This window comes from Entelurus aequoreus, linkage group LG10 (genome assembly GCF_033978785.1).
Source record: "Entelurus aequoreus isolate RoL-2023_Sb linkage group LG10, RoL_Eaeq_v1.1, whole genome shotgun sequence".
Lineage (NCBI taxonomy): Eukaryota > Metazoa > Chordata > Actinopteri > Syngnathiformes > Syngnathidae > Entelurus > Entelurus aequoreus.
Genome location: NC_084740.1, coordinates 24,110,832 through 24,130,850, shown reverse-complemented (window position 1 = coordinate 24,130,850; position 20,019 = coordinate 24,110,832). Strand labels below are relative to the sequence as shown.

Sequence of the window (20,019 nt, the reverse complement as noted above, 5' to 3'; positions counted from 1 at the left end):
TAATGTAGTCCTGTAACGTAGTACTGTAACGTAGTACTGTAATGTAGTCCTGTAACGTAGTACTGTAATGTAGTGTAATATAGTAGTGTAATGTAGTCCTGTAATATAGTACTGTAATGTAGTGTAATGTAGTCCTGTAATTTAGTATTGTAATATAGTGCTGTAATGTAGTGTAATATAGTACTGTAATGTAGTGTAATGTAGTACTGTAACGTAGTCCTGAAATGTAGCACTGTAATATAGTACTGTAATGTAGTTGTGTAATGTAGTAGTGTAATGTAGTCCTGTAACGTAGTAGTGTAATGTAGTACTGTAACGTAGTGCAATGTAGTACTGTAATGTAGTAGTGTAACATAGTAGTGTAATGTAGTGATGTAATGGAGTCCTGTAACGTAGTACTGTAATGTAGTAGTGTAATGTAGTATAATGTAGTAGTGTAATGTAGTACTGTAATGTAGTAGTGTAATGTAGTGGGCCTGTATAGGGCCTGCTCAATAATTGCTGCTTAAATAAAGGAAATAACGCCACGTCAGTGCTGTCATTTCATGTAGTGCTGTAACGTAGTACTGCAACCCAGTACTGTAATGTAATCCTGTAATGTAGTACTGTAACGTAGTACTGTAATGTAGTCCTGTAACGTAGTACTGTAACGTAGTACTGTAATGTAGTCCTGTAACGTAGTACTGTAATGTAGTGTAATATAGTAGTGTAATGTAGTCCTGTAATATAGTACTGTAATGTAGTGTAATGTAGTCCTGTAATTTAGTATTGTAATATAGTGCTGTAATGTAGTGTAATATAGTACTGTAATGTAGTGTAATGTAGTACTGTAACGTAGTCCTGAAATGTAGCACTGTAATATAGTACTGTAATGTAGTTGTGTAATGTAGTAGTGTAATGTAGTCCTGTAACGTAGTAGTGTAATGTAGTACTGTAACGTAGTGCAATGTAGTACTGTAATGTAGTAGTGTAATGTAGTGGGCCTGTATAGGGCCTGCTCAATAATTGCTGCTTAAATAAAGGAAATAACCCCACGTCAATGCTGTCATTTCATGTAGTGCTGTAATGTAGTCCTGTAACGTAGTACTGTAATGTAGTCCTGTAACATAGTACTGTAATGTAGTCCTGTAACATAGTAGTGTAATGTAGTGATGTAATGGAGTCCTGTAACGTAGTACTGTAATGTAGTAGTGTAATGTAGTATAATGTAGTAGTGTAATGTAGTACTGTAATGTAGTAGTGTAATGTAGTGGGCCTGTATAGGGCCTGCTCAATAATTGCTGCTTAAATAAAGGAAATAACGCCACGTCAGTGCTGTCATTTCATGTAGTGCTGTAATGTAGTACTGTAACCCAGTACTGTAATGTAATCCTGTAATGTAGTACTGTAACGTAGTACTGTAATGTAGTCCTGTAACGTAGTACTGTAACGTAGTACTGTAATGTAGTCCTGTAACGTAGTACTGTAATGTAGTGTAATATAGTAGTGTAATGTAGTCCTGTAATATAGTACTGTAATGTAGTGTAATGTAGTCCTGTAATTTAGTATTGTAATATAGTGCTGTAATGTAGTGTAATATAGTACTGTAATGTAGTGTAATGTAGTACTGTAACGTAGTCCTGAAATGTAGCACTGTAATATAGTACTGTAATGTAGTTGTGTAATGTAGTAGTGTAATGTAGTCCTGTAACGTAGTAGTGTAATGTAGTACTGTAACGTAGTGCAATGTAGTACTGTAATGTAGTAGTGTAATGTAGTGGGCCTGTATAGGGCCTGCTCAATAATTGCTGCTTAAATAAAGGAAATAACACCACGTCAATGCTGTCATTTCATGTAGTGCTGTAATGTAGTCCTGTAACGTAGTACTGTAATGTAGTCCTGTAACATAGTACTGTAATGTAGTCCTGTAACATAGTAGTGTAATGTAGTGATGTAATGGAGTCCTGTAACGTAGTACTGTAATGTAGTAGTGTAATGTAGTATAATGTAGTAGTGTAATGTAGTACTGTAATGTAATCCTGTAATGTAGTCCTGTAACATAGTACTGTAATGAAGTGTAATGTAGTCCTGTAACGCAGTACTGTAATGTAGTGTAATGTAGTAGTGTAAGGTAGTATAATGTAGTACTGTATCGTAGTAGTGTAATGTAGTCCTGTAACGTAGTACTGTAATGTAGTGTAATGTAGTAGTGTAAGGTAGTATAATGTAGTACTGCAATGTAATCCTGTAATGTAGTCAATCAATCAATCAATCAATGTTTATTTATATAGCCCTAAATCACAAGTGTCCTGTAACGTAGTAGTGTAATGTAATTTAATGTAGTAGTGTAATGTAGTATAATGAAGTACTGTAATGTAGTACTGTAAGGTAGTCCTATAACGTAGTACTGTAATGTTGTATTGTAATGTAGTAGTGTAATGTAGTGTTATATAGTATTGTAATGTAGTAGTGTAATATAGTACTGTAATGTAGTGTAATGTAGTACTGTAATGTACTGTAATGTAGTGTAATATAGTACTGTAATGTAGTAGTGTAATGTAGTACTGTAATGTACTGTAATGTAGTGTAATATAGTACTGTAATGTAGTAGTGTAATGTAGTACTGTAATGTACTGTAATTAAGGCTGAAACGACGCGTCGACGTAGTCGACGTCATCGGTTACGTAAATACGTCGACGCCGTTTTTGTGCGTCGACGCGTCGCATAATGACGTCACATTACCGTCATGGCGAAGCGCAAAGCAGACGATCAAAGAAGACGATGCGAGCGGTGCGAGCGAGGGGGGAAAAGCATGCCAAAAGTGGTCAAAAGTGTGGGAGTATTTCAATAAACGGCCTAATAATGTTGTTGTATGCACACTGTGTCGAGCGGAAATGGCCTATCATAGCAGCACAACGGCTATGAACGAACATTTGAAAAGAAAACCATCAACTAGTCAATCGTCCGCGCGAGCATACGTTGTCATCATTACACAAAAACATGAATGTGTCATTTGTATCTGCTAGGGGTGTAACGGTACGTGTTTTGTATTGAACCGTTTCGGTACGGGGCTTTCGGTTCGGTACGGGGGTGTACCGAACGAGTTTCTAAGCTAAAACTAAAGTCTTAACAAGCTGCTTTGCTCCGTCTGCCTCTGTCTCAGCACGCAGCATTGTCCCACCCACACAACCATCTGATTGGTACACACGCAGCATTGTCCCACCCACACAACCATCTGATTGGTACACACGCAGCATTGTCCCACCCACACAACCATCTGATTGGTACACACGCAGCATTGTCCCACCCACACAACCATCTGATTGGTACACACGCAGCATTGTCCCACCCACACAACCATCTGATTGGTACACACGCAGCATTGTCCCACCCACACAACCATCTGATTGGTACACACGAAGCATTATCAGCCAATCAGCAGTGCGTATTCAGAGCGCATGTAGTCAGCGCTTCAGGGTGGAGCAGATAGGTGTTTAGCAGGTGAGCATCAGGCAGCAGACTCTCCCCAAATGATAATAAACACCTCCCAGTCAACTACTAGTAACATCACTATGAGCCCGTTGACCTTCTAGAAACTTAAACTGCAGCTCAGCTCACTCGCAGTCCTGGCTTGAGGTGAAGGCTAATTACCTCTCAGTTCCAGCCACATCGACCCCTTCTGAGCGCCTATTTTCAGCTGCTGGGAATATTGTAAACAAGAAAAGAACCAAAGCATGTAGACATGCTAACCTTTCTTCATTACAACTGTTAGTCACTCACTGGAATGAGTAGAATTGGTTATTGTGTACTGTGTTGGACTGGATGTTTATTTTGCACATTTTAAAAGCAATACTTAATGTTTACAGTGCTCCAGAATATTTATATTGGCACTTTTTTGTATTGGATGTTTATCTTTATTTTTGCACATTTTAGCAAATAAGCAATACTTTCACTTTTGTTGAAATGTTTACACTGTTACAGAATATTTCGTTTTGCACTTTTTTGTATTGGATGTTTATCTTTATTTTTGCACATTTTAAAGCAAAATAAGCAATACTTTTACTTTTGAAATGCTTATACTATTGCAGAATATTAAGATTTGCACTGGATGTTGACTTTTATATTTGCACATTAAAAAGCAAATAAGCTACTTTTAATTTTTTTAAATGTTAAAAGTTTTAAATGTTTACATTGTTACAGAATATTTAGTCATGTTGTTGTCAATGTTGACTGAGTGGCCATACTTCTTTTTTTTTGTAAATAAAAGCCATGCCTTTTGAAAAAACGGGCCTACATTTATTTTTTCATCATTTTGAATAAAAAAATAATCGATAAAAGGAAAAATAATCTATAGATTAATCGAAAAAATAATCTATAGATTAACCGATTAATCGAAAAAATAATCTATAGATTAATCGATAGAAAAATAATCGTTAGCTGCAGCCTTAACTGTAATGTAGTGTAATATAGTACTGTAATGTAGTAGTGTAATGTAGTGTAATGTTGTACTGTAATGTAGTGTAATGTAGTACTGTCATGTAGAGTAATATAGTAATGTAATGTAGTAGTGTAATGTAGTGTAAGGTAGTACTGTAATGTAGTGTAATATAGTACTGTAATGTAGTAGTGTAATGTTGTACTGTAATGTAGTATAATGTAGTGTAATGTAATCCTGTAACGTAGTGTAATATAGTACAGTAATGTAGTAATGTAATGTAATCCTGTAACGTAGTCCTGTAATGTAGTGTAATATAGTACTGTAATATAGTAGTGTAATGTTGTACTGTAACGTAGTAGTGTAATGTAGTGTAATGTTGTACTGTAATGTAGTATAATGTAGTGTAATGTAATCCTGTAATGTAGTCCTGTAATGTAGTGTAATATAGTACTGTAATGTAGTATAATGTAAAGTAATGTAATCCTGTAATGTAGTGTAATATAGTACTGTAATGTAGTAGTGTAATGTAGTGTAATGTTGTACTGTAATGTAGTATAATGTAGTGTAATGTAATCCTGTAATGTAGTCCTGTAATGTAGTGTAATATAGTACTGTAATGTAGTATAATGTAGTAATGTAATGTAGTCCTGTAATGTAATGTAATGTAGTCCTGTAAGGTACTGTAATAAAGTGTAGTGTAGTTCTGTAAAGTCATCTGTAATGTAGTCCTGTAATGTAGTGTAGTACTGTAATGTAGTGATGTAATGTAGTACTATAATGCAATCCTGTAATGTAGTGATGTAATGTAGTAGTGTAATGTAGTGATGTAATGTAGTAGTGTAATGTAGTAGTGTCACATAATCCTGAAATGTAGTGCTGTAATGAGTTCATATTCATTATTTAGATTTTAACTTTACATTTTAAGATGTATTTTAATATATTTCATGTGTAATTTTATATTTAGTTCACAAGTCAGTGTAATGTTATTTTCAATAATAACAATATTGTAAGTGTCTACTTTTAAAACATGACTTTAAACTTATCCATTATATTCAATATTTTTTTTTCAATCTATTTTTTTCCAAATTTAGGCTAAATATTTTTACCTGCAGTATGTATATAACAATATAGTTTATCTCTGCAATTATTCCTAATAACAGTTTTAATTTGTTTATTTATTAAAATGTCCTTTTTTAAAGTATGTTTTATTGAGCATCAACAACACAGTGCAAAATCGAGTTATTTTTGTAGTGAGACCTTCTTCAAAAACAAAACAAAAACAATGATAACAACAATAATTATTAATATATTTTAAATAACTGCTAATTTTATGGATGTATTGTTATTGAGCATCAACATTTCAGTACAACAAAAGTTCCAATACTAACATTTCATTTTATTTAAAATTTTTGCAGTGGAACCTTCCTCAGAGACACAACAAAAACAATAATATTAATTACAAATATTATTATTATTAAAAAGGCTAATAAGTACAAATAATAATAACAATAAAAGGAATATAGTAATAATTAAAAAAAAATTTTAAAAAAAAATTGTAAACTGTATGTGAGTCATTGTTCTAAAAAAATACTAATTAATTGTCAATGGATTTGATTTAATTTTTTAGATTTCATTCAATTCTATTCAAAAAATATATTAAATGCAGTGTGCATATGTAAATGTTTTTTTTTCTTTTAAATTTTGGATTTAAAAAAAATTAAGTAGTCAATGCAGTTTCATTTTTCCAAACATTTTCGGGGACATTTTTATTTGAATATTACACTGTAAATGTAAACGGGCTTTCAATCGTCTTGTAATTTTATGTTGACCGGGAATATTTGCATATTTGCACATAAACATCACCCTAATACTGTAGATCAGGGGTGTCTAAACTTTTTCCACTGAGGGCCGCACACGGAAAAATTTAAGCATGCGGGGGCCATTTTGATATTTTTCATTTTCAAACCATAACAAAATATACAGATTTTTTTTTTTTTAACCTTTAGGGCTCCCGGGGACCATAAAGGGTCTCAGTCATTAAAACGTTAAAAATAAGTCAAATTATTATTATTATTTTTTATTTAATGCTTACAGTAAATCTCTATATCAACTTCAGGTTGATAAAAAGTAAAAAAAAAAAAAAAAGAAGGTTTTATGCCTTTTCTGTCAAAGACAACTTTGTTTTTTATAGCAAAACTGGAAATATGCAGTATTTAGTAATTAGAGCTCTAAAAGATCAATAATGCAGGACACCATTGATTTGAATTCTTTAATATTTTTGAGGAATCAGTGAAAATATTAATAAAATCCCACTAAATATGTTTGGGATCCAAAAGGTGCCCCACTCATAAAGTGATACATTTTTATTAGTTTTTTTTTAACTTTCAACACTTAAGTTACGAGATCAACTTCGGATATATCTGTCGATTTTACGTTTGAACTATTATTTTGTTTGTTTTTATGCTCTTTTGTCAAAAATCTTTAATGTTTTTATACGGCAACCACACAATATATGCAATATTTTTTCCACATAAAACATTTTAAAGTGACATTTTTGAAGTAATTGGAGCCTTGAATAGGTCAATAATTCATTATAACAAAGATTTTTTGTCTTTTTTTTTTTGAGCAATGGCAAAAAAAAGAAAAATAAAGAAAGACAAAAGAAAAAAAACAGCCTGCATGGCAGCTTTGTGTCAACATTGCAACTTTTTCTCGTTAGATTTCACCTCATTCCACTTTTTTAAATGTTTTTTTACATTTTTGCAATACTATCAATTTTGCAATTTTTGCAGAATGTGTGGCGGGCCGGTAAACAATTAGCTGCAGGCCGCAAATGGCCCCCGGGCCGCACTTTGGACATCCCTGCTGTAGATGGAACGATGGACAGAAACATGGATTTGTAAGAAGATGCATTGCTGTTACATGGATCATGCCGTGGGACTCAGGGTGGGAAATGAAGCGTTTGAACGCACCGCCAGTGATGGAGTTTCAGGCTAGAGCGCTCAGCAAAGTTGGAAAGAGGAAGCAGTGCAATTAGAAAGAAGAAGGAGAGGAAGACCCACACCCAGCACCAGTATCGCTGGTATCGCCACCGGTATCACCACCGGTATCACCACCGGTATCACCAGTATCACTCCCTCCCTCCCTGGCCGTGCATGACAGAAAGTGGAAGCTCCACCGAGCTTGAGAAGCGTGATTAGGAGAGCGAGGCTCATTTCCTGCTGCAAAGGAGGGCGGCATCAATCACGGCAGGTTCAGCATGAAGGAGCAAGCGAGCGATTGGAGAGGAAATGGAAGTATGGAGGAGTGTGCCACCTGTATCCATTTGTGGGGTGACAAGCTCTACTAATAAAACAGTATTTACCCAGGAGAGACCCCCGAGTTGCACCATCTTGTTTACTGGAGCGTCCTAATGTGACAGGAATCAAACACGTCAGCACACACAACTCTTATGGGTGCCGTCTATTTCCTGGTATCTGCATCATGATGGTGCCATTATGTACAGGTGAGTGTGAGGGGGGGAGGAGAAAGGGGGGTCTGCGTAGGAGGAACTCACCGTCTTGCCGGAGGACATGGAGCTGAGCGTGCTGAGGCTGTTGGCGTCCGTCACCACCATGGCCGAGGGGAAGCGTGACGGGTGGGAATATTGAGGGGGCTCCTGCTTGTGAGGGTACACTGTGGAGGACACGCGGGATGTTATTCATGGACAATCACATTGAGATTTCTCACAAGTCACCAAAAAGGGGAAACTTTTTTTTTTTTTTGACTTAAACGTCTTATTGCATAAAGCAATGTTGTTAAGGTATGCTTGGAGGAGTTTGGTGCAGAAGAACATTATTAGTGACCTCTGACCTTACACTTGTTTTTTTGGATGAAATAGATATATTATGATTATTATTGTCATTATAATGATCATTATCACATTATTATTAGAGATGTCCGATAATGGCTTTTTTGCCGATATCCGATATTGTCCAACTCTTAATTACCGATTCCGATATCAACCGATACCGATATATACAGTTGTGGAATTGACACATTATTATGCCTAATTTTTTTGTGATGCCCCGCTGGATGCATTAAACAATGTAACAAGGTTTTCCAAAATAAATCAACTCAAGTTATGTAAAAAAATGCCAACATGGCACCGCCATTTTTATTATTGAAGTCACAAAGTGCAATATTTTGTTTAACATGCCTCAAAACAGCAGCTTGGAATTTGGTTGAGGTGGGCGGGGTTGAGGTAGCGGGGGACAACCTCCGCTACCTTAACTATATTGTAGCGTCCCGGAAGAGTTAGTGCTGCAAGGGGTTCTGGGTATTTGTTCTGTTGTGTTTATGTTGTGTTACGGTGCGGATGGTCTCCCGAAATGTGTTTGTCATTCTTGTTTGGTGTGGGTTCACAGTGTGGCGCATATTTGTAACAGTGTTAAAGATGTTTATACGGTCACCCTCAGTGTGACCTGTATGGCTGTTGACCAAGTATGCATTGCATTCACTTGTGTGTGTCAAAAGCCGTAGATATTATGTGATTGGGCCGACACGCAAAGGCAGTGCCGTTAAGGTTCATTGCCGCTCTGTACTTCTCCCTACGTCCGTGTACCACTCCGTACAGCGGCGTTTTAAAAAGTCATACATTTTACTTTTTTAAAACCGATACCGATAATTTCCGATATTACATTTTAAAGCATTTATCGGCCGATAATATCGGCAGTCCAATATTATCGGACATCTCTAATTATTATTATTATTATTATTGTCATTATCATTATTACGTGTAATTAAAATATACTTTTAAATGGCTTTTGTATTTTTTCTACATTCATCATTTTAGTTGTACATGTTATTAATATTTAATTTAAATATTTTGTATCATATAATTAATTTGAATAATATTTTACAATATTTTTATTCATTTCTTGGTATTGATATTTTTGTAATAATAATTATTACTATTGTTATTGTTATATCATTATCATTATTATGTGTAATTGAAATACACTTTTAAATGCCATCCATCCATCCATCCATTTTCTTCCGCTTAGCCGAGGTCGGGTCGCGGGGGCAGCAGCCTAAGCAGGGAAGCCCAGACTTCCCTCTCCCCAGCCACTTCGTCCAGCTCCTCCCGGGGGATCCCGAGGCGTTCCCAGGCCAGCCGGTAGCCATTCTTCCCAACGTGTCCTGGGTCTACCCCGTGGCCTCCTGCCGGTCGACCGTGCCCTAAACACCTTCCTAGGGAGGCGTTCGGGTGGCATCCTGAGCAGATGCCTGAACGACCTCATTTGGCTCCTCTCAATGTGGAGGAGCAGCGGCTTTACTCTGAGTTCCTCCCGGATGACAGAGCTTCTCACCCTATCTCTAAGGGAGAGACCCGCCACCCGGCGGAGGAAACTCATTTCGGCCGCTCGTACCCGTGATCTTTTTCACATTAATCATTTTAATTGTAAATGTTCTCAATATTTAATATAAAATATTTAGTTTCATATCATTGATTTAATTCACAGTATTTTCTTTCATTTCTTAGTATTGACGTTTTTGTATAATGATTTTTATTATTATTACTATTATTATTAGTATGTATTATTAAACAAATAAAAACAAACATTTTGTATATTTTATTTTAAATGTGTTATTCAATTGTTAATGTTTAGTTTTAAATATTTTTATATATTTCTTATGTTTTTATATAGCAAAACAATTTTAAAATCATATTTAATAATACTTTCTTTTTTGTAGTAATGATCATTACTATTGTTATTAATAGTATCATTATCATTATTACGTGTAATTTAAATAGAATTTTAAACGACTTTTGTATTTTTCACATTAATCATTTTAATTGTAAGTGTTCTCAATATTTAATATAAAATATTTAGTTCATATAATTGATTTGAATCATATTTTACAATATTTTTCTTCATTTCTTAGTATTGACATTTTTTGTACATGATGATGATTATAATTATTACTATTTATGTTGGTATGTATAAATAAACTAATTAAAAATTGTTTTTGCATATTTTATTTTAAATGTGTTATTTAAATGTTAATGTTTAGATGTAAATATTTTCATATGTTTATTATGTTATTATATAGCAAAACATTTTTAAATTCATATTTAATAATACTTTAATTTTTGTAATAAATAAATAAATGATAAATGGGTTATACTTGTATAGCGCTTTTCTACCTTCAAGATACTCAAAGCGCTTTGACCGTATTTCTACATTCACACACACATTCACACACTGATGGAGGGAGCTGCCATGCAAGGCGCTAACCAGCACGCATCAGGAGCAAGGGTGAAGTGTCTTGCCCAAGGACACAACGGACGTGACTAGGATGGTAGAAGGTGGGGATTGAACCCCAGTAACCAGCAACCCTCCGATTGCTGGCACAGCCACTCTACCAACTTCGCCACGCCGTCCCCTACTATTGTTAATAATATTATCATTATTTTGTGTAATTTGAATACACTTTTAAATAACTTGTATTTTTCACAATAATCATTTTAATTGTAAATGTTCTCAATAATTATTATGAAATATTTAGTTTCTTATAATTTATTTAATTCACTAATATATTTCATTTCTTAGCATTGACGTTTTTGTATAATGATGATTTTTATTATAATTACTATTATTATTAGTATATATAATTAAACAAAAAAATTGTTTTTTAATTTAAATGTATTATTTAAATTGTAATATTTAGTTGTAAATATTTTGTGTATATTTATTATTTTATGAGATTTCAAAAAATATTAAAACATGTTTTATTTAATAATAGTTTCCCTTTGTATCTTATTATTTTATATTTGATTATGTATGCATTTTTTGGATGTCTCTTTAAAGAAATGTTAAATAAATAAATAACAATTGTATCACAATATATTTAAAACATATTTTTGTAATACATATATTGATTTCCTGGAGGTGTAATGGTTTAAAAAATGTTTTCAAACAGTGTATGAGTGTGCAATTGCTGCTACTATTGGCACATGATAGAAAACCAAAAACCAGTGAAGTTGGCACGTTGTGTAAATCGTAAATAAAAACAGAATACATCCATCCATCCATCCATTTCCTACCGCTTATTCCCTTCGGGGTCGCGGGGGGCGCTGGAGCCTATCTCAGCTACAATCGGGCGGAAGGCGGAGTACACCCTGGACAAGTACAATGATTTGCAAATCCTTTTTAACCTATTTCCAATTGGATAGACTGCAAAGACAAGATACTTAATGTTCGAACTGGTAAACTTTGTTGTTTTTTTGCAAATAGTAGCTCATTTGGAATTTGATGCCTGCAACATGTTTTTAAAAAAAAGCTGGCACAAGTGGCAAAAAAACTGAGAAAGTTGAGGAATGCTCATCAAACACTTATTTGGAACATCCTACAGGTGAACAGGCTAATTGGGAACAGGTGGGTGCCATGATTGGGTATAAAAGCAGCTTCCATGAAATGCTCAGTCATTCACAACAAAGGATGGGGCGAGGGTCACCACTTTGTGAACAAATGCGTGAGCAAATTGTCGAACAGATAAAGAAAAACATTTCTCAACGAGCTATTGCAAGGAATTTAGGGATTTCACCATCTACCGTCCGTAATATCATCAAAAGGTTCAGAGAGTTTAGAGAAATCACTGCATGTAAGTGGCAAGGTTGAAAACCAACATTAAATGCCCGTGACCTTGGATCCCTCAGGCGGTACTGCATCAAAAAGCGACATCGGAGTGTAAAGGATATCACCACATGGGCTCAGGAACAATTCAGAAAACCACTGTCAGTAACTACAGTTCGTCGCTACATCTGTAAGTGCAAGTTAAAACTCTACAATGCAAAGCGAAAACCATTTATCAACAACACCCAGAAACGCCGCCGGCTTCGCTGGGCCCGAGCTCGTCCAAGATGGACTGATGCAAAGTGGAAAAGTGTTCTGTGGTCTGACGACCACATTTCAAATTGTTTTTGGAAACTGTGGACGTCGTGTCGGACCAAAGAGGAAACGAACTATCCGGATTGTTATAGACGCAAAGTTCAAAAGCCAGCATCTGTGATGGTATGGGGGTGTATTAGTGCCCAAGGCATGGGTAACTTACACATCTGTGAAGGAACCAATAATGCTGAAAGGTACATACAGGTTTTGGAGCAACATATATTGCCATCCAAGCCATGTATTTTTCATGGACGCCCCTGCTTATTTCAGCAAGACAATGCCTAGCCACATTCTGCATGTGTTACAACAGCGTGGCTTCGTACTTAAAGAGTACGGGTACTAGACTGGCCTGACTGTAGTCCAGACCTGTCTCCCATTGAAAATGTGTGGCGCATTATGAAGCGTAAAATACCACAACGGAGACCCCCGGTCTGTTGAACTACTTAAGCTGTACATCAAGCAAAAATGGGAAAGAATTCCACCTGAAAAGCTTAAAAAATTGATCTCCTCAATTCCCAAACGTTTACAGAGTGTTGTTAAAAGGAAAGGCCATGTAACACAGTGGTAAAAATGCCCCTGCTGTGCCAACTTTTTTGGAATGTGTTGCTGCCATTAGTTATTGACTATTTGAAGAAGAAAAAATAAGTTTCTCAGTTCGAACATTAAATATCTTGTCTTTACAGTCTATTCAATTGAATATAAGTTGAAAAGCATTTGCAAAGCATTGTATTCAGTTTTTATTTACGATTTACACAACGTGCCAACTTTACTAGTTTTGGGTTTTGTAGATGTAACAATAAATACAACATATGAGGGCTTGCTTAGAAAATCTTATAATTTCTTGTTTTATGAATTCATGGCAACAAAACCCACAACATTATTAGATATTTGGACACAAGGTTGCAATAAATTATCCTTATATTCTATATAATCCCCAGTAGATTAGCTTAGTTTGTAGCTAAATTGACATAAGTATACGGATAATTTGTCATTTTGTTGATACTGACTGTGCGAGTGTGTGACGGTGGCCATGAAGGGCTGCTGGCTCATGTGACTGGGCGACTGCTGCATCAGGCTCTGCTGGTGTGGGCTGTGCAACTGCTGGGAGAACTGGACAGGTTGCAACGCCGCCAAGCTGCCCGCCACGCTGTTGATCACCGGCACCGTCTGAGACTGCGACGTGTTTAAACCTGGCGGCAAAGCATCCGGCGGTCAGGAAAGAAACACAATATGGCGTCTGAGAGTGGGAGGACGTACTCTGTGCGATGGCCATGACTCCAGAGAGAGGCATGATGAGGTTCTGCTGGTGGCTGAGATGAGAACTGTGGATGTTGGTCAGCGTGCTCACTGGGGGGAGGCCTCCGCCAGAGCCGGAGATCTGGGGCAAGATATTATATGAATTAATATTGCACTGGCACGATAGATTCAAGCATATTCCTTGTCATTTGGATTTATACATTATTTACTGGAAAATGAAGGAACATGTGAAATAAATAAATGAATACATACATTAAACCCTATTAATAACAATTCTGAATGATAAAATATAGTGACTAAAAACATGCACTGCATATAAATATATATCAAAAACAGAGAATATTTTGCTCTAAATGAAAAAGGTGTGCTTTCTGGTTTTTTTCTTCATTTAATTAAGAATAACAATTCATCTCTGTTATTAATTTTCCTGATTGCATATGTTAGCATTTTTATCATTAGCTTTATTTAATGTCTAATTATTCTCTATTTGTGTGCTGTTTTTATTTGTATAGTTCGTGTTTACAGCTGCTAAAAGTCTAATTGCCTTTGATTCAATATTTGCTGCTCTACGTGCCTTGAATTGGCCCGCAGCGACAAATAAAGTTGTTTTTAATTGTATTTAATTGAATGTTCCCCCCAAATATGTTTATACATTTGAGTCATTGTGAGAATTCTTCCCCTAACTGCTTGACGGCATTCACAAACTTCATTTTTAAATAATTTTGAAAATATATATTTTTTTAATAATGAAAAAAATATTTTTTTAACTATTTTTTGCGATGAGTGCTCTTTTTTCTGGCTTTAGCACCCAAAATGTCAGCACACATGCCTGCTATAAATATAGGAAGATAAACTATTCTTTTTAAATCTCAAAATAAAAACAAAATATATTATGAAATTATATAATCAAAATACATGTTCTGGAAATATAATATATAATAATCAAAAACATATATATAATTATTTTTTATTAAATGTAAATGTGCATGTAAGGTTTTTGTTTTTTGTAAATAACCGCAGTGTGCATAGGTCAATTGATTTGATTTATTCTTTACAATTTTTTTTTCATTTTATTGAAAATACAACAACTGCAGTGTGCATATGTCAACAGATTTATCTCTTTTAAACATTTTATTTTTAAGATTTTAGCTGCAACGTGGCTTATGTCAAAGTAGTTTTATATTTTCAAGCTATTTTAGGGGGAAAATATTTTTTAAAAAACTTTAAAAAAGTGATATAATATATTTATATTTTGGTTGGGAATATTTGTACATAAACATCATCCAAAAATAATGAAGATACATATACACATAAATATATATATATTATATTAACGTTTATGTATAAATATATAATTATTTATATATATATATATATATATATATATATATATATATATATATATATATATATATATATATATATATATATATATATATATATATATATACACGTCTATATAAAAAAATATATATACAATATTATATATATATATATATATATATATATATATATATATATATATATATAATATATATATATATATACAATATTATATATATATATATATATATATATATATACAATATTATATATATATATATATATATGTATATATATATATATATATATATATATATATATATATATATATATATATATATATATATATATATATATATATATATATATATATATATATATATATATATATATATATATATATATATAAATCCCTATTCAGTGATTAAAGTATTACTTTTTGGTCTTGGCTAGCTATTTAGGCAAATCATATTGTTGATGCAGATGCGCATATTTGCTGTACAGATTTACATCTCTTGTTGTCTTATTTGTATTTGACTTTATTGATTGGATTTATATCAATGTTTGCCGCAGCCGGACCGGAGCAGGACGGGATAGAAAGAGAAAAAAAGGAAGACAGAGGGGGAAATTGTGGGGACAGGAGGGGGATAAGACAGAGACAACAACAACAACAACAACAACAAACAACAATAACAATAACAACCACAACAACAACAACAACAGAACAGCATCAGCAAATACGACATGTACAAATTTGATACGAAAAGTGAAAAAGCATTTCATATAAATTGTGATATTATTGAACTAAATCCTGAAGAAAACAGCCTACAGACACATAAAAAAATACTTTTTTCCGTAATTAATATTTATCTTATTGAGTGAGTAGAAATATCAGTGGCATGCAGCTTATCCAGTACATCTCTTGTTTTGGATGTCGTTAAATGTGCGTTGTGTAGACTTTTATAAAAGGCTCACACTCACTGATAAAGAAGAAAATATCTGTTAAAAAATGCACAAACAATACCTGCACTTACAGAGTGGTCCTACTACTCTTGGCATGATGAAGAGCTAAATATGTTGGTGACAAGTGTAATAAAAATAGTCAAATAGTTGTCTAGGGCTGTGTCTTCAAATTGCTTCAGTACAGTGAGTCATCATATTGAAAGTACTGTTGCACCACCTTTCTAATGCTGCACACAAGTTTCCTTGTCGCAAACCAAATATTGGACCAGGGCAGACGGGAGAAGCCTAAAAAAAACTAAACAAAATCAAATGTATGCGTCTTTTATCTGGCAGCGCTCCGCTTGGCGTTTAATCAATAAGAACACAATGTTTCTTTGTCGGCCCAGAGGACGAGCACGCCCGCTGACGCTGTCATGGTGCACGCTACAGGCCGGCGCGGCCTCCAAATACACAAAGTGCTAATTGTTGTCTCCATGGGAGAGGAGGCCGGGCCCCTGGGTGCGTTTATGTTAAAAGCAGGGCCTCGCTTATCTAATCTGGGGGCCCCCCTAGGTGTGCTCACTCACCATTTTGGCGTCGGGTGACAGCAGACTGTGGCTGGGGTCCAGTCCTCCCGGAGACACCTGCTGGAGCACCGACTGGCTGGTGGCCATGGCGCTGCTGCCGTGGTGGCTGATGCTGGTGGAGGACGTGACCTCGCCGGGACCTTGGCTGTATCGCACTGACGCACACAAAGAGACAACGTTAGATGGAGACACCAGGACCGCTATGAACAAAAAGGTCATTGGCTCTGTAAGATTTGTTTTCTGAAAAGTTTCACATCATTATTAGTTTTCAGTCTCCCTAACGTCCAAAAATACAGATTGTGATAACAGTAGTGATATCTATATTAAGCACAATTTTTCAACTTGGTAGGGCAGGTGTGTCCAAATTGCAGCCTCGACTAGTGCAATGTATAGATTTTTTTCAAATAACACATGCTATTTCTTTAAACATTTCTTGTAAATGCTAACAGTTAGCATGATGGCTAGATAACGTCAAGTTAGATTTAATAATAATAAAAAATATGAACAAATGAGCTAAAAAAGATAAAAGTATTATGCTAAAATGCTAATAATAGCATGCTAAAAGTTAGCATTAGTGAAATACCTGCTAAATTAGCTTAAAAAAGGTAGTATGCTAAAATGCTAACTGTAACGTAGGTCAAATACCAAAATATACTACACTGTGGTGTGTACCTGGAAATTTTTTTTTAAAATGGTAGCAGTATAATTTTAGGATACATATGACTGAGCTGTATACCTTCTAAATTAAATAAAAAAGTTTGCATAATAACGTTAACATGCTAACAGGTATCATTTGTCAAGCAACAACATATTTGACGCTGAGGTGTATACTTTCAGAGTTAGCAAAATAAAACATGCTGATATCAGAATGCTGACCATTGTGCCGCGGGCTGTTAAAAAATTAGCTACGGGTTGCAAATTGCTAGCAAGTGGATGTTTTGAGATAGTTCAGTATGTATGAACCAACATTGGGTTGGTTTTCTCATCTTTTGTGTACAAAATGTATCAAAGTGGCCACTGTCAGAAGAGTTTGGACACCCCTGACCTAAGGTATCTAATGCTGCGTTCAATCAAACTAGGAAATCGGAATTTTGTGACTTTTTTGATAATGCTTTTCTGAAAAATTTACAAAAAGATTAATTACTTTGAGCATTTACCTTAACTAGTCGATTTGCTGACGGTGGTCGTTGGCCATGTTTTTATTCTTGGTTATTGCTGTTAGCAACATAACTCAAACAGTTATGAGCAGATTTTGATGAAACTTTCGGGACAGGTCCGAAATGAGATAACAAAAAAACGAATTTGATTTTTGAATATTTCTAATACGTTACCTTGCATTTACGTCATACGGTTGAACTTTTCTGGGTGGGTAGGCTAGCTGGCCCGCATCCACCCACAGAGACAAAGAAAATGGATGACTGACAAGAGGGTTTCCTCCATTTATTTCATCACGCCAACTCTGATTTGGAAGCAACAGACAGATTTATTACCTCCACTATTACCTCGATTACGCATGCACCTCCTGGTACCCTAGCACCTCCAAAACCCTCAAATCTAAACTCCAAACATCCCAGAACAAGCTAGTCAGATTACTTTGAGACCTCCACCCCAGATCACACCTCACTCCTACCCACTTCTCCAAAGTGGGCTGGCTCAGGGTGGAGGACAGAGTAAAACAACTTGCACTGAGCCTAGTCTATAAAATCCGCTACACCTCCCTGATACCGAAGTACATGTCAAACTACTTCCTTAACCATGGCCGCCATAACCACAACACCAGGGGGAGCTCCACTAACCACGTTAAACCCAGATTCCGATCTAACAAAGGTCTTAACTCATTCTCTTTCTATGCCACATCAATATGGAATGCGCTCCCAACAGGTGTAAAAGAAAGGGCATCTCTATCCTCCTTCAAAACCGCAATAAAAGTACACCTCCAGGCAACTTCAACCCTAAACTAACACCCTCCCCGGATTGTTAATAATCAAATATAAATAATCAAATGTAGATACTTTTTCTTATGCTTTCCGATCTCTCTCTCTCTTTCTCTCTCTCTCTCTCTCTCTCTCTATGTCCACTACTTGCTGTACATATCTTACTAAGTCAGACCTACATTGTTTCAATGTCCATTTCTCTGTTCTCAATTGTTGATGACTGAAGTGATGATAACAACCAAACCTAACCCCCCCTGGTTTTTTATGCTTGTCTGTTTTTAGTTAGCTACTTAGCTAAAAAAATATATATGGGAACATTTTGTTTTTGTCAAGAAATGTCCGAAAAAGGATAAGAAACAAGTGATTACATTTTGGGAGGGATGTGGATCACCGTCTGGATTCTTATACTTATTAAGCACATTTTAAATTCAGTAAACCCTATTACAAGCGTACAATTTACAGAATTGCACTTGCAAAACAACATCACATCTTGTCAAAGCATCTTTCTGCTGAAAAATGTTGTGTATTAACTTGTGAGACAGCGCCCTCTGCTAGATTTATAGATGCAGCACTCTTTTCTTTTTTCTCCTTCCATTTAACCACTTTCAATATAGTTACTATTTAACATTTTGTTATTATTTACAACCTAAAATAGAGAAAGGAAACAGTGCGTGAATGCCGAACTGAGAAAATGAGGTTTACTGTATTTTGTATTTCAAGCCATTCATAAACGGTTCTTAATTTTTTTTTACCTCAGAGCCCAATTTTTTCACTCATTCAAATATTAACACTATTCAATAATTATATATTAACTACTTACAGTTGAGCAGGATAAAATATTGACATGAAAGCATGCTTTAATCACAAAGATTATTATCAAGGCTTAGGTCAGGCTGATTACTAAAATAAATACTTATCAAATATACTCCAAAAAAGGGACTCATGAAAACTGATGACAAATATATGTGCTAAAATAAAAATACATACATTTAAACTAAATTAATAATAAATAGAAATAACACGTTTCTATAAACTGTCGATAAAATCAAAGTGCAAATGGCAATACAGCTTCACCATTTTAGTCATAAATTTTGCGCTTAAAGGGGAACTGCACTTTTTTTGGGAATTTTGCCTATCATTCACAATCATTATGAGAGACAAGAACATATGTTTTTTGTTTTTTTAAGATTTTAAAGATGATAAATAACGCTTGCAAGATGCGACTAATGGGAGTCACCGGCTTAGCCTTCAAAGCCCTCTAAAACTATTTCAAAACGTTTTATGCTGCAAGTATGTATATAATGTAGTAACAGACATGTTCATATGTAATATGTACAATATGTACCGCATTTTGGTCATATTATGCACAGCCGGAACCAATTCTTCGGCGCATTTATTTCCGTTTCCGTAGCAGCGCACTTCCGACTTCCTGCAACAAATGTGTTCCTACTGCCGGAACCAAACGCGAGTGTGTTTTCTTATCATGGCAGACTTGGTAACAGACAACGAAGTCGACTATTTTTGGACAAATGAGGATTCACAACCTTATATTTTTGAAACTAAATACACGGAGGATGAACTGCTGCTTATAGAAGCCAGCACGGAGAAGAGGCTGAAACATTGGA

General features: G+C 35.0%; 1 protein-coding gene across 2 annotated transcripts in view; it reads right to left on the bottom strand.

Moving 5' to 3' along the window:
* hnf1ba (HNF1 homeobox Ba) overlaps positions 1–20,019 on the bottom strand; it is a 46,847-nt gene that overhangs the window by 4,484 nt on the left and 22,344 nt on the right. For both annotated transcript variants that reach the window (XM_062062082.1, XM_062062083.1), the window contains exons 5-9: positions 16,461–16,615; positions 13,609–13,729; positions 13,359–13,541; positions 7,974–8,092; positions 7,782–7,826 (exon numbers count right to left, since the gene is read on the bottom strand). In XM_062062082.1, coding sequence (XP_061918066.1) covers positions 7,782–7,826; positions 7,974–8,092; positions 13,359–13,541; positions 13,609–13,729; positions 16,461–16,615 — 623 coding nt within the window. The remainder of the gene's footprint in view (positions 1–7,781; positions 7,827–7,973; positions 8,093–13,358; positions 13,542–13,608; positions 13,730–16,460; positions 16,616–20,019) is intronic.